General features: G+C 31.5%; 2 protein-coding genes and 1 long non-coding RNA gene across 3 annotated transcripts; all 3 read left to right on the top strand.

Moving 5' to 3' along the window:
• The first annotated feature begins 4,709 nt into the window (after positions 1 to 4,709).
• LOC112789092 (heavy metal-associated isoprenylated plant protein 26) lies at positions 4,710 to 6,202 on the top strand. Its single transcript, XM_025830847.2, has 2 exons — positions 4,710 to 5,526; positions 5,622 to 6,202. The coding sequence occupies exons 1-2, from the start codon at positions 5,443 to 5,445 to the stop codon at positions 6,009 to 6,011; spliced, it is 474 nt and encodes a 157-aa protein (XP_025686632.1). The 5' UTR covers positions 4,710 to 5,442; the 3' UTR covers positions 6,012 to 6,202.
• A 729-nt stretch (positions 6,203 to 6,931) lies between these two features.
• Positions 6,932 to 7,729, top strand: LOC112789091 (uncharacterized). The gene is made up of 2 exons (XR_011876894.1): positions 6,932 to 7,285; positions 7,470 to 7,729. It is a non-coding gene; the product is annotated as an uncharacterized lncRNA (long non-coding RNA).
• A 785-nt stretch (positions 7,730 to 8,514) lies between these two features.
• On the top strand, positions 8,515 to 11,346 carry LOC112789089 (WD-40 repeat-containing protein MSI3). Its single transcript, XM_025830844.3, has 6 exons — positions 8,515 to 9,266; positions 9,385 to 9,708; positions 9,808 to 9,951; positions 10,441 to 10,565; positions 10,705 to 10,800; positions 10,974 to 11,346. Exons 1-6 carry the CDS (start codon positions 8,961 to 8,963, stop codon positions 11,203 to 11,205), a joined length of 1,227 nt encoding a protein of 408 aa, XP_025686629.1. The 5' UTR covers positions 8,515 to 8,960; the 3' UTR covers positions 11,206 to 11,346.
• The last annotated feature ends 132 nt before the right edge of the window (positions 11,347 to 11,478 follow it).

Here is an 11,478-nt window from a genome sequence, read left to right as displayed (position 1 = left end):
ACTAATTCTGTGATGATCAGAATTGTATGGGACCAAGTCTGGATTAAGTTTGGGAATATAAGGAGCTGGACTGGTGAATTTTAGACCTTTCTGTTAAGTTTATGATTTATGGTGAGTTTTTGAATTGTGGATGTCAAATCTGATTTTTCTGTAGAATACTTAACACAACAGCAACTTGTTTCCTCTACTAAAAATTTTCCAATCTGAATTTTGAAATGAAAACAGTTTTAAATAAAACTCTAGTTTTATTACTTTAATTTCATAAATTTCTTTTGCTATGTGCTTGAATTATATTGAAAGTTAAATTACGTTTGAAGATTTAGACAAAATAAAAAGTAATAGTTATTATAACTAATGTTAGTTTATATTAATTACAATCACGTCAAATTTGAGTTTTATTTTCATTATCTTATATGTGCTTTATTTGTAAATTAAGTCATAATTGTGTGATTATATAAAAAAATTTGAGTGTATTTTACAATAATAATAAGTTAAATGTACATATAAATATTATTTTAGAGGATAATGAGTTCATTGCTTATATTCTTCCGTCATGCTTTTTATAATCTATCTATTATTGACATAATTACTAAGTGTCCAAGATTATGATAATAATTTCAAGGATACTTAATTGAAGGTTTCTATAAACAGAGAAAGAAAGCATACAGAATTTTTGTGACTGTTGTTGTTTTTTTTTTTTATTATTATTAAGTTGTCTATTTCAAAATGTGTTGTTATATATATATATATATATATATATATATATATATATATATATATATATATTTATTTATTTATGTTTTGCTTTGCTTTTTTTATTGTTGATTTTGTCTTTTTGTTTATACATATCTTTGCTTGATTGTGCACCTCGATATCCTCCAAGAGTCTTGAGAAAAAACTTTTGCCCTTGACCGTTATTAATCTCCAATTCATAAACTTTGCATCTTTTGTTTCAACTTGCGTGACGTGATAATATTTATGCTTTTATAATTTCTTTTGAAATGTTTGTCTCATATCCTTTCCCTTGAGAATGTGAAATGATTCTCTGAGTTTTTTTCATTGTTGATGGATGTCTTATTTGATTGTATTTTTAATCATTCTCTTAAATCTTTGTGAACATTATCATTGACTTTAGTGGCCATCTCTAGTGAGCTTTGTACTTCTTTTATTCATTTTGAAGTTGTTTTGACCTAATACTCTATCTTTCCTTTTATTGCTTCTATCGAAGTTTCTTGATTCATATTTCTTTGTTAAGATGTGGTTTAACTCTCTTTTGACATATTTCATTGTTTTTGTACATCCTTATTTAATTGCGATCCTACACATCCTTCTGAATTCTTGTCAACCTCTTTTGATACTTGTTCTTCTCTTCCTAAACTTTGTATTCCTTTCAGTAAACTCGAGATTTTGTCGGTTAACGTGTAATTCTTAAATATAACAAGCGATACGTTAGTTTTTAAGATGCGGCTCATGGACCCAGAAGGTGAAATTTGTAAGTGTGCAACGTCATAAGAAGATTATGAAGTAGGAGTAATCTGAAGAGGACGTTAAGGAGAGTTTGATATAAGTTGAAAGGTTAGTCCTGATGTTTTGACTTTTGGATGTTCTTTGGGAGTGATGAATGAAGTGAAAAGAGCTAAATGTGTTTGACTTATTAAGGAAACAAGAGAGTGTGAATGTTAACCACATCTTTTTAACACAAACCTATCTTGTAACCTTTTGTACCAGAATATACTTCTTTCTCGTGTTTGGTAAAGTGCTAAAACCATGTAAAGTTGTGCAAATTATATCAATTTTTGAGGACGAAAATTTTTATAAGGATGGTAGAATGTAAAATTTCTATAATACCCTTATTCCTCTTTTTCCCAAATTAAACCATAACCCTGATTTCTAAATTAAACCCACACACTTACTCACTCTCTCAAAAGCACACACTCTGAAATCAAAACAAAAGAAAAAGAAAGAAATAGAGAATAGGGAGTGAGAAAGACACCGAGGATAGAAGAGAATAAGATGACGGCGCTGACAAAGCAAAGGGAAGCTGTCGCCACTGTTGAGTTATTGTGGCATAGAGAGAGAGAAAGGAACCAGAAAGAGAGACATTGAAAGAGAAGACGCGACGAGGAGAGGGAAGAGGCACGTGTCGTCGCCGCCGAAGGAACCACCGTCGGAGGGAGACATCGTTGTTGCAGCGGGAAGAGCAGAGAGGGTGAGAGAGCTACAAGATAGAGGGTAGGAAGGTGGCAGTCGCGAACAGAGGTGACGATGGAGGTTTTTACTATTGCTGTCGCCGGGGCTCACCGTCGGTGCACCCGAAGTTACTTCAGCCCCTACCTTGCTCCATTGTAGCTGACCCCTGGCCTCCTCGTTTTCGTTGGAGTTACTGATGCCACTGTCAGCGGGAAAAATTGAATGCAACCACTGTTTTGCTTCACTAGTATTGCTCTTGTTGTTGTCGAAAAACGCTGGAGCTTCCAAATTTGCCGGCAACACTGTCTTGCCACTGTTCTGGTTTAACTTCTTCCCTTGTTATATTCCATTTCACCTTATAATCCCCATTTCGTTTTTCTGCCTTGCTCTTGTTTTGATTTATTTTCCATCTCTATTCCGTTTTGGTTTTTCAGAACTATATTTGCATTTGTCTTTTTATTCCATCTGAATCTACTGCATTTGCCTGGTGCTGTTGCCATTGTTGCTACCGTAAGAATTGAAGTTGTTGCCACTGCTTCAATCCAAATTCTGCGCTCTTTCGTAACCTTTACTTTGACACTTCGGATTTGGTCTCTTCGGTTCGTTGGGACCACGTTGTGAGTAAGTTTTACATTTATAATTGTTTGGCTTTACATCTATAAATATTTTTTATATACGGTGCTTTGAATTTAGTTATATTTACAAAGATTATTATCAAAGGATTTTAAATTGGTTTTACTAATTGAGTTATTATAACTAAATATTTATCATTGCTAAGTTCATTCTAATATGCACATGAGACTATATATTTTTATTAGACTATATGTATGTTTGAAGAAGTTTTATATTATTTTAAAGTATTTGATTTTACTCGAATATGTATTTTTGAAGCATTGAAATTTTGTTGGTACTCACTTATTTTGAAATTATGAAATATGTTTGAAATACCTTAAGATTGAGAAAATAGGATTGAATATGAGTTGGATGAGAAAGTATTATCTGATTTGATTTTATTCGATACCTTATATATTTGAAAGATCAAAGATTTGTTGTATGTGAAATTATATGTTTTGAATTGGTTTGGGAGGCTCGTATTAGAAAATCGTAGTTAACGGAGGTTATGACGTTAATCTAGATGCATCTGGCTCAAATCTCAGCTAGCACCTAACGTGTAGGCCACACGTTGGATCTGTTATTCCGTACGGACACACTAGAGGAAAGGGCTACCCATAGAGGTGGAGCCGCCCAAGTGTAGACTTTTGATTTGATTTCTGTATGAGAACTCCCCTATTGATTCACTTATTCATATGAACTATTATTTTCTAACTAAAATTATATTTATAAAAATGTTTATATGGTCTCATGTGAATTATATATGTACTGTCTAGTCATTGGGTTGCAAAATTCTCTATATTTTTTCTAAAAATAATTTTTAGGAATAAATATTTGATTATGAGAGCCTTTTTGTTCAAGAGTAATGATATGCAATCAATACCTATTCTTTGTTGAGTTCTTAGACGTCATTTACTTCATATGTCATAAGTAGGATCCATCTATATTTATTTATTTTGTCTCTTATTAAAAATATGTAATTATTCATTCTAGAAATTGTAAATATATTTAAAATATTTGTAACATTTTTATTTATTTTATATTCGAATCTGTTAAGCTTGCCAGAGAACTATTTTAGACTGTAACATATACGTATATTATTATTCTTTTTTTCTTTTTCTAATAAATAATTTTAATTAAATAAATCAAAATTTGCATTAATATATTAATTTATATAAATTTAATAGATTATTTTGTTTAAATTTAAAATATTTTAGTTAAAACTTAAAATATTTGAGTTAAATAGTTAAAAATATTAAAATTGAGTAAAAAATTAAAAAACATTTAGACAAATTAACCGATAATCTATTTAGTTCACAATTTAATCAGTCTAGTTCCATTAAAATTTTATTTTTACAGGTTGTTTTTTAAACAAAATTTACTTATTTTAAATTGTTATCAAACTAACAAATTCGATCCATTTTGATGTGTTTAATGCATTTTTATTTTTTAAGAGAGTATGATAGTACTATATATATATATATATATATATATATATATATATATATATATATATATATATATATTATTTTTAATTTCAAAAAAATTATAAAAATAATAAAAATGAAAAAAACTGACTTCTAATCTTTTATATTATAATAAAAAATATAAAAGATTATGTTATATGTATATTAAAATTAATTATTAATATAAAATATATGTTAAAATATAAATATATATTAAAATAAAATAAATTATATATTTATATACGAATATATTTATTATTGATTTTAATTGTTAATTTTGATATAAAATATCATTTTTAAAAATCTTTATATACAAATAATATTTCTTCTAGTTTAGTGCCATGTAGTTAGTTCTCTTACAGTATCTGTTTGTTTTCTGTCATAGCTCCATGGTTAGCGGAAACAAATGTCACCGCCTTTTTCAAACTGGACATGTGTTGCATAACCACCATACTCAATACAAAAACCAACCGACAACTGTCAAGCATTGACACTCACACTCAGACGCTCTTGCCAATGCTACACGGAATTACTCCCTAGATTCTCTCTGTGAACCTTTTTATCTTATTGCATTTTTTAATTTAGATATAAAAAAAAATATTATAAAATGTAATTATGGAATGTATAAATATTTTACATCATTATAATATTTAAAAAAATAAATTCTTTAATTTTTGTTCTTAAATCTTTCGATTTATATTTAAAAATTTAAAAAAATTTAAAGTACATAAATCGAAATTTTCAATTTATGTACTCCAAATATTTTTAATATTTTAAACACAAATAAAAAATTCAATTTATACACTTTAATTTTTTTATTTTTAAACACTTAATTTAATTTGTATATCTCTCACCATTATAAAAGACACAAAAATTTATTATATTAAAATATATCTATCATTTTACTCTTATATTTAAATTTTTTAGCCATAAATATTAATTCACCTTATGAAAATTAAATATATTTAATTTATAATAAGTCTTGGTAGTCTGAATTTGACCCAGTACCCCACTAGGGTCGTGTATAAATAATAGATAAAAATGCTAGCATTTAACATACCTTACTTAGTAGTTAGAGTCTCACTCTCACTATATATACTTCCCTTAAACAACCGAACCAACCAAGAAATAAAACACAATCAATCAATCTGCGTATAGAAGAAATAAAAGATAGATGGGTGCTCTGGATCACATCTCTGATCTATTCGACTGTTCTCACAGTAGTTCCAAGCTCAAGAAGAAGCGCAAGCAGTTCCAGGTAATTAATTAAATTTAATACCTAATTAACTAACTTATATTTAATTAATCAAATCTAACTTAGTTAATATATGATGATATTTATGAATTCGTTAGACGGTAGAGGTGAAAGTGAAGATGGACTGCGAAGGATGCGAGAGGAAGGTGAAGAAATCGGTAGAAGGAATGAAAGGAGTAACGAACGTAGAAGTGGAGAGAAAAGCGAACAAGGTAACCGTTCAAGGCTACGTGGAACCTTCGAAGGTGGTGGCGAGAATCGGTCACAGGACGGGGAAGAGAGCGGAGCTGTGGCCATATGTGCCGTACGACGTGGTGGCGCATCCATACGCTCACGGGGTGTATGATAAGAAAGCACCCGCAGGGTACGTGAGGAACACGGAATTTGTTGACCCCAATGTTTCACAGCTGGCACGTGCCAGCTCAGCAGAAGTCAGGTACACCACCGCCTTCAGTGACGAGAATCCTACCGCATGTGCCGTTATGTAATTAGACTCTCTTATTATTTGGTTTTTTTTTGTATTATTGCAGCAAAATAAAAAATTAAAAAAAGAAAAAAGTATTACAAGCAAGGTAGTGTTTGTTGCCTAGTGTGAAAATTAAGATAAGTTTGGTTTGTTTGTAATCATTGGTTCTTATTTTTGAATATTAATGTGATATATTATTTTCTTTTTGTTTTAGTCGTTCTGTTCTTCATATTACATGAGAAAAAATAGATGGTATCATTAATTTGATTTTTTTATTAACAAAATATTGGTAGAAAATAGAAATAAAGTCATATGACAATATTGACATAATGACATATAAAAATTGATTATGAATTTGTTTACATTTGTTTTTAAGATTACAAATTCCGTATGAAAACAAATTAGAGTATTAAAAAATAAGGTTACTTTTAATTTAGGAGCAAAATTTGGTTCGTCTAATTTGTAAGAGGTATAGAAATCGAATCTTTTAATTTTGGAGTACAAAATCAGACTCTTTAATTTTTGTATTTGAACTTTTTAATTTGTAAGAGGTATAGAAATCAGATTTTTTAATTTTGGAGTATAAAATCAGACCCTCTAATTTTTGTATTTGAATTTTTTGATTTGTATTTAAAAAATTAAAAAAATTTAAGAGCACAAATTGAATCCTCTAAATTTATGTACTCCAAATCTTTTAAACACAAATAAAAAAAGGGCCCGACTTATGTATCTCTTATAATTTTAAAAAACATATATCATTCATCTTATTTTTATATCTAAGTTTTATAGACAAAAAAGTGAAAGGAATTATATATTTTATAATTATATTCTTTTTGAAATTAGAGTAGAAATTAAAATTAAAAGATTTAATTTCAGTACTTTAATCTTTTTAAAATAAATTTTTATTTTCTTATTTTTATATCTTAAATTAAATAATATTATATTTAAAATTAATATTTTATGTTTTTTCATAATCTAAAAAATATTATTATCGACTGAATATAAAAATAAACAAAATGAGCAATGTGTGTGAGTTGTGTTAAACTGAAAATATTAAAAGTTGAATAATAATGCAGTGTAATAAGTAAAGGAGATATTAGGGTTTTTTTTCATGGTTAATAATGCAGTGTAATAAGTAAAGGAGATATTAGGGTTTTTTTCCATGGTTAGAACTTAAAAAAAAAAAATCGTAAAAGAGGTCAACAAAAAAAAGCAGTCTCTTCTCTCTGCCAGGGTTGAAGCCTTTTTATCCTTGTGGCCTTCAAGAGGGAGGCTGCCGCCGCCATCGCTATTTTGGTAAGGTAGTGGCCTCCCTCCCCCCCTCCTTTCCCCTTTCTTCTCCTTTTTCTTTATTCTATTCTCTTTTTTTTCTTTTTTTGGTTTCTTTCAGTTTTTTTGTTTAATTTCTGTTTTCTAATACCTCTATGTGGTGTATTTTCTCTCTTTTTGTGGTGGTTTATTGTCCTCCCTTTATGGGTAGTGTGGGTACGTTGGTACAGATCTATCAGATTTTGGAGTATACACTGAAGTTCACTTGTTCATGGAAATATCTTCAGACTAGAGGAGGATTCAGCTTTAAGCAGAGAAGAAGAACAGATTTTTCAATATGTTGCATCACTTTTAGTGTTGATTTAAAAATCATAGAGATTCAGATCTGTCTATATTTCTACTGGTTAAGATTCTTTGTAATCGAACTTTGGGCTTACTTTCAGTTTATAGTTCAACATAGAATTTATCTAATCATCTTCTCTAATTTTAGATCTAATTTATCTCTATCATCTGTAAGTATCGCTTGGCGTTCCTTTGAATGATATGTTTCCTTCTGTCAAAAAAAAATCTTAATAAAAAAAAGAGATCTTACAAACACATGAAGAGATTCAACATCATCCAAAAGGAGAGAAACCTGAAATCATTATTTTATTAGGAACAATTATACTCATCCAGTGTATATGTATACCTATATCCATCTGTAAAATAAAATAGTGTCGTTCTCTTTTTTTCTTCCTTTTGTTAACCGACAAAGAATCCGTTTCCTTTAAGCTCATCTCCTTACAGACATTAGGCGTTAAATCTGGAACATAGCGTATTCCTTAAATTCATATTATTTAAATATACAATATTAACATGATATCTAACAATGATAAAAATATTTGTGCAAAAATAAATCAACCTTAGTTAGAGAAAGTGTTATAAAGTCAATAAAATAGCTGTAATGTACTAATATTGATTGAGGAGGTGATTATTGCCGCTACACTTTATCACATACAAATAATTCAAACTCCAAATGTTTGGAAAAAAGATTAGAAATGACCATTGTAAAAAATTTTACTAAATCAAAGGTTAAATATTGATTAAATAGTAGTGTATATATATTGAACTCTCTGTTTTAATACAATATAAAGGTTCAAAATCCATTTTGCACACTTCATATGTTTCGCCAAGCTGACGCATGATAACAAGTCCCCTGTATGGCCCATGCACACTGTTATGATAAAATTAAAATGAAAGTGTTTCTATTAGATTAGTTATCATTTCATCACAGAAATGATTGAACACTACATGATCGGTTTCCAATTCTTAAAGCAACTCCCTTTAATTGATTCCAATTACAAAGTTGAATGGATGAATGTGACACTTTACTGTCTGAAACTAAAAACAAAGGTTAAGATTAATTAATTATCAATCAATTCAGACAATAAGGACAAAAGAAAAAAAATACAGAATCTGAAAATTAAAGGCCGAAAACTCGTATTGGACTCTGGGGTTCTGGCCCAGCCAATTCAGACCCAAATGTCTCCATGGTTGGGTTAAATTGGTCGGCCAGACTGGTCTAACCGTGAACGGGAAACAATTACGGTTCGGTTCATTTTCCCCCAAATTAAAAAAGAAACCCTATCTTAAACTCTTTCCATTGCACAGTACAGAGAGTTTTGGAGGGAAAACAGAAAGAGCGGCAAAAGCGAAAGAAAAAATGGCGGAAGAAGAGTACGATGATGATGTCGAAGAAGAGTTCTCCGTTTGGAAGAGGAACACGCCATTGTTGTACGATCTTGTCATTTCGCACCCTCTCCCATGGCCTTCTCTCACTGTTCACTGGCTCCATTCTTCTCCACAACCCCATTCTCATCCTTCCTTCAATCTCCACAAGATCCTTTACGCAACTCACACTTCAAATTCCGAACCGAACTACCTCATCCTCGCCAATGTTGCTCTTCCTGCCAACCCATCACAGCCTGTCGCTGCTGCTGTTGACGCTGAAAACCCGGTTCTGCCCAAGGTTTAACTTTGTTAATGATTAAATAATAGAAAACTAACTAGCTTTGAGTTTTTGGCGCCATGTGTTTGATGAAATGACACAATGAGATTTATTTATTCATTTACTTATTTCTTTGTAGGTGGAGGTTACCCAAAGGATTATGGTTGATGGGGAGGTGAATAGGGCGAGGAGTATGCCCCAGAACCCTAGTGTTGTTGCTTCCAAGACTTGTGGTTCTGAGGTTTATGTGTTTGATGTTGAGAAGCAGCATGGAAAGGAACAAGGTGGTGGTTGTGATCCTGATTTGAGGTTGAGGGGTCATGACAAAGAAGGGTATGGTTTGTCTTGGAGCCCTTTTAAGAAAGGCTATCTTTTGAGTGGCTCCCATGACTCAAAGATTTGCATGTGGGATGTGTTAGCTGCGGATAAAGATAATGTGCTTGATGCGATCCATGTTTATGAGGTAATGATGCTGAGATTCAATGATGCTTGTCTGATAAATGGTAATTGTTCTGTAATGCATGTTGGTTGTTTTGCTAATTTGCGTGCTATTTCTTGTCAGGCACATGATGGCGTGGTTGGGGATGTATCCTGGCATTCAAAGCACGAGAGTTTATTTGGCTCTGTTGGAGATGATTGCAAATTAATCATTTGGGACTTGAGGACAAATAAGGCCCAGCAATCAGTCAAGGCACATGAGAATGAGGTAATGCCTGTGATTGTTAATGCTTACACAGTCTTCTTGTTCATCAAGCTTATTAAGTTGATTTTATGCAATTCTTAATAGAAGTGGTCAAAGGATCAGCATATATAGTGAGTATGATCATTCTGTAATGTGTATGTCATGTAGAAGTCCATGTTGCTTGTGCTGATTTGATCTTAGCATCTCTTATAATAACTTGTTTTAAAATCCAAAATTCCCCTAAAAGAGGAAAATATAAGGAGGAGTTCTAGTTTCATTAAGAGAACTGCCTCCATTGGGATCTTCTGTATTATGAAGTTGCGTTGAACTATTATATGTCCTTTAGTCTTTGCACATTCATTCCTTGAATTTAGGAAATAGGAACTCTCGTGTTGGGACAGTGAGATTAAACTGTTGCTTCTGATACAATTGGCTACCCTTGATATCGATTTCTCTTCCTCATTCAGTTCTTCCATCTGTTTTTATATATTTTTCGATTTTGGGTGAAATCAGGTGAACTTTATTTCTTTCAATCCATATAATGAATGGATTGTAGCTACAGCATCGTCAGACACCACCATTGCCCTCTTTGATACAAGGAAACTGGCGGAGCCGCTGCATGTTTTAAGTAGCCACACGTATGTCGTTTTATGTATCACGTTATGTGTTTCTCTTTTGTTGCTACTATGCTCATGTTGCAATCACAGTAGCAAGCTACAAGTCATATTGTATAACTATATTTGCTTACTGTTTTTGTTTGTTTCTAAATGTATGTAGCGATGAGGTGTACCAGGTAGAGTGGGATCCTAATCATGAGACCGTGTTGGCATCTTCAGGTGCTGACAGAAGGCTGAACGTTTGGGACCTTAGCAGGTAAAAAGAAAAAAGAGTCCTCATAAGGGTGCTGTTTCACTTTCATTTTTGACATTGGTTTTGTTGATCTCCTTTTGTTATGTGTTTATTGGTTACACCTTTGCAAAGAGTTATACATTACTAGAAACAGTGGCTTATGATTTTGCATGCTTTGTGTGGTGATGATGACTCAGAGTCGGGGATGAGCAGAATGAAGGGGACGGTGATGGTGGCCCTCCTGAGCTACTCTTCTCTCATGGTGGTCACAAGGGGAAGATATCGGACTTTTCGTGGAACAAGAATCAGCCATGGGTTATCTCAAGTGTGGCTGAGGACAATTCTTTCCATGTGTGGCAAATGGCTGAGAATATATACAATGAAGATGGTGATGACGAAGATATCTGGACAGCTGATGACCAAAACTAACCAAATCATACCCAAGGCTGAAAGACTATTTACATTACTTTCTGTTTCTCTTCTATTAAAATTTGGAACTCAGAATATGGTGTTGATGGAGCATGATTTATCATTTTCTATTCAGAAAAAGACTTTCTTTGCGTGAAGAAATTTTAAAGTTTAAAGTTCCTACCGTAGTTAAAATCAGTTTAAAATGTTAATCTATTAAACTGGATTCCATTAATAGTACGTCATAATTTAGAGTCAGTTAATTAGTTCTTGTAAATCTACAATCCATTCAAT

This window comes from Arachis hypogaea, chromosome 3, assembly GCF_003086295.3.
Source record: "Arachis hypogaea cultivar Tifrunner chromosome 3, arahy.Tifrunner.gnm2.J5K5, whole genome shotgun sequence".
Classification (NCBI taxonomy): domain Eukaryota; kingdom Viridiplantae; phylum Streptophyta; class Magnoliopsida; order Fabales; family Fabaceae; genus Arachis; species Arachis hypogaea.
The sequence above is the reverse complement of the archived record's forward strand: the minus strand, read 5'-3'. Positions and strand labels throughout refer to the sequence as shown.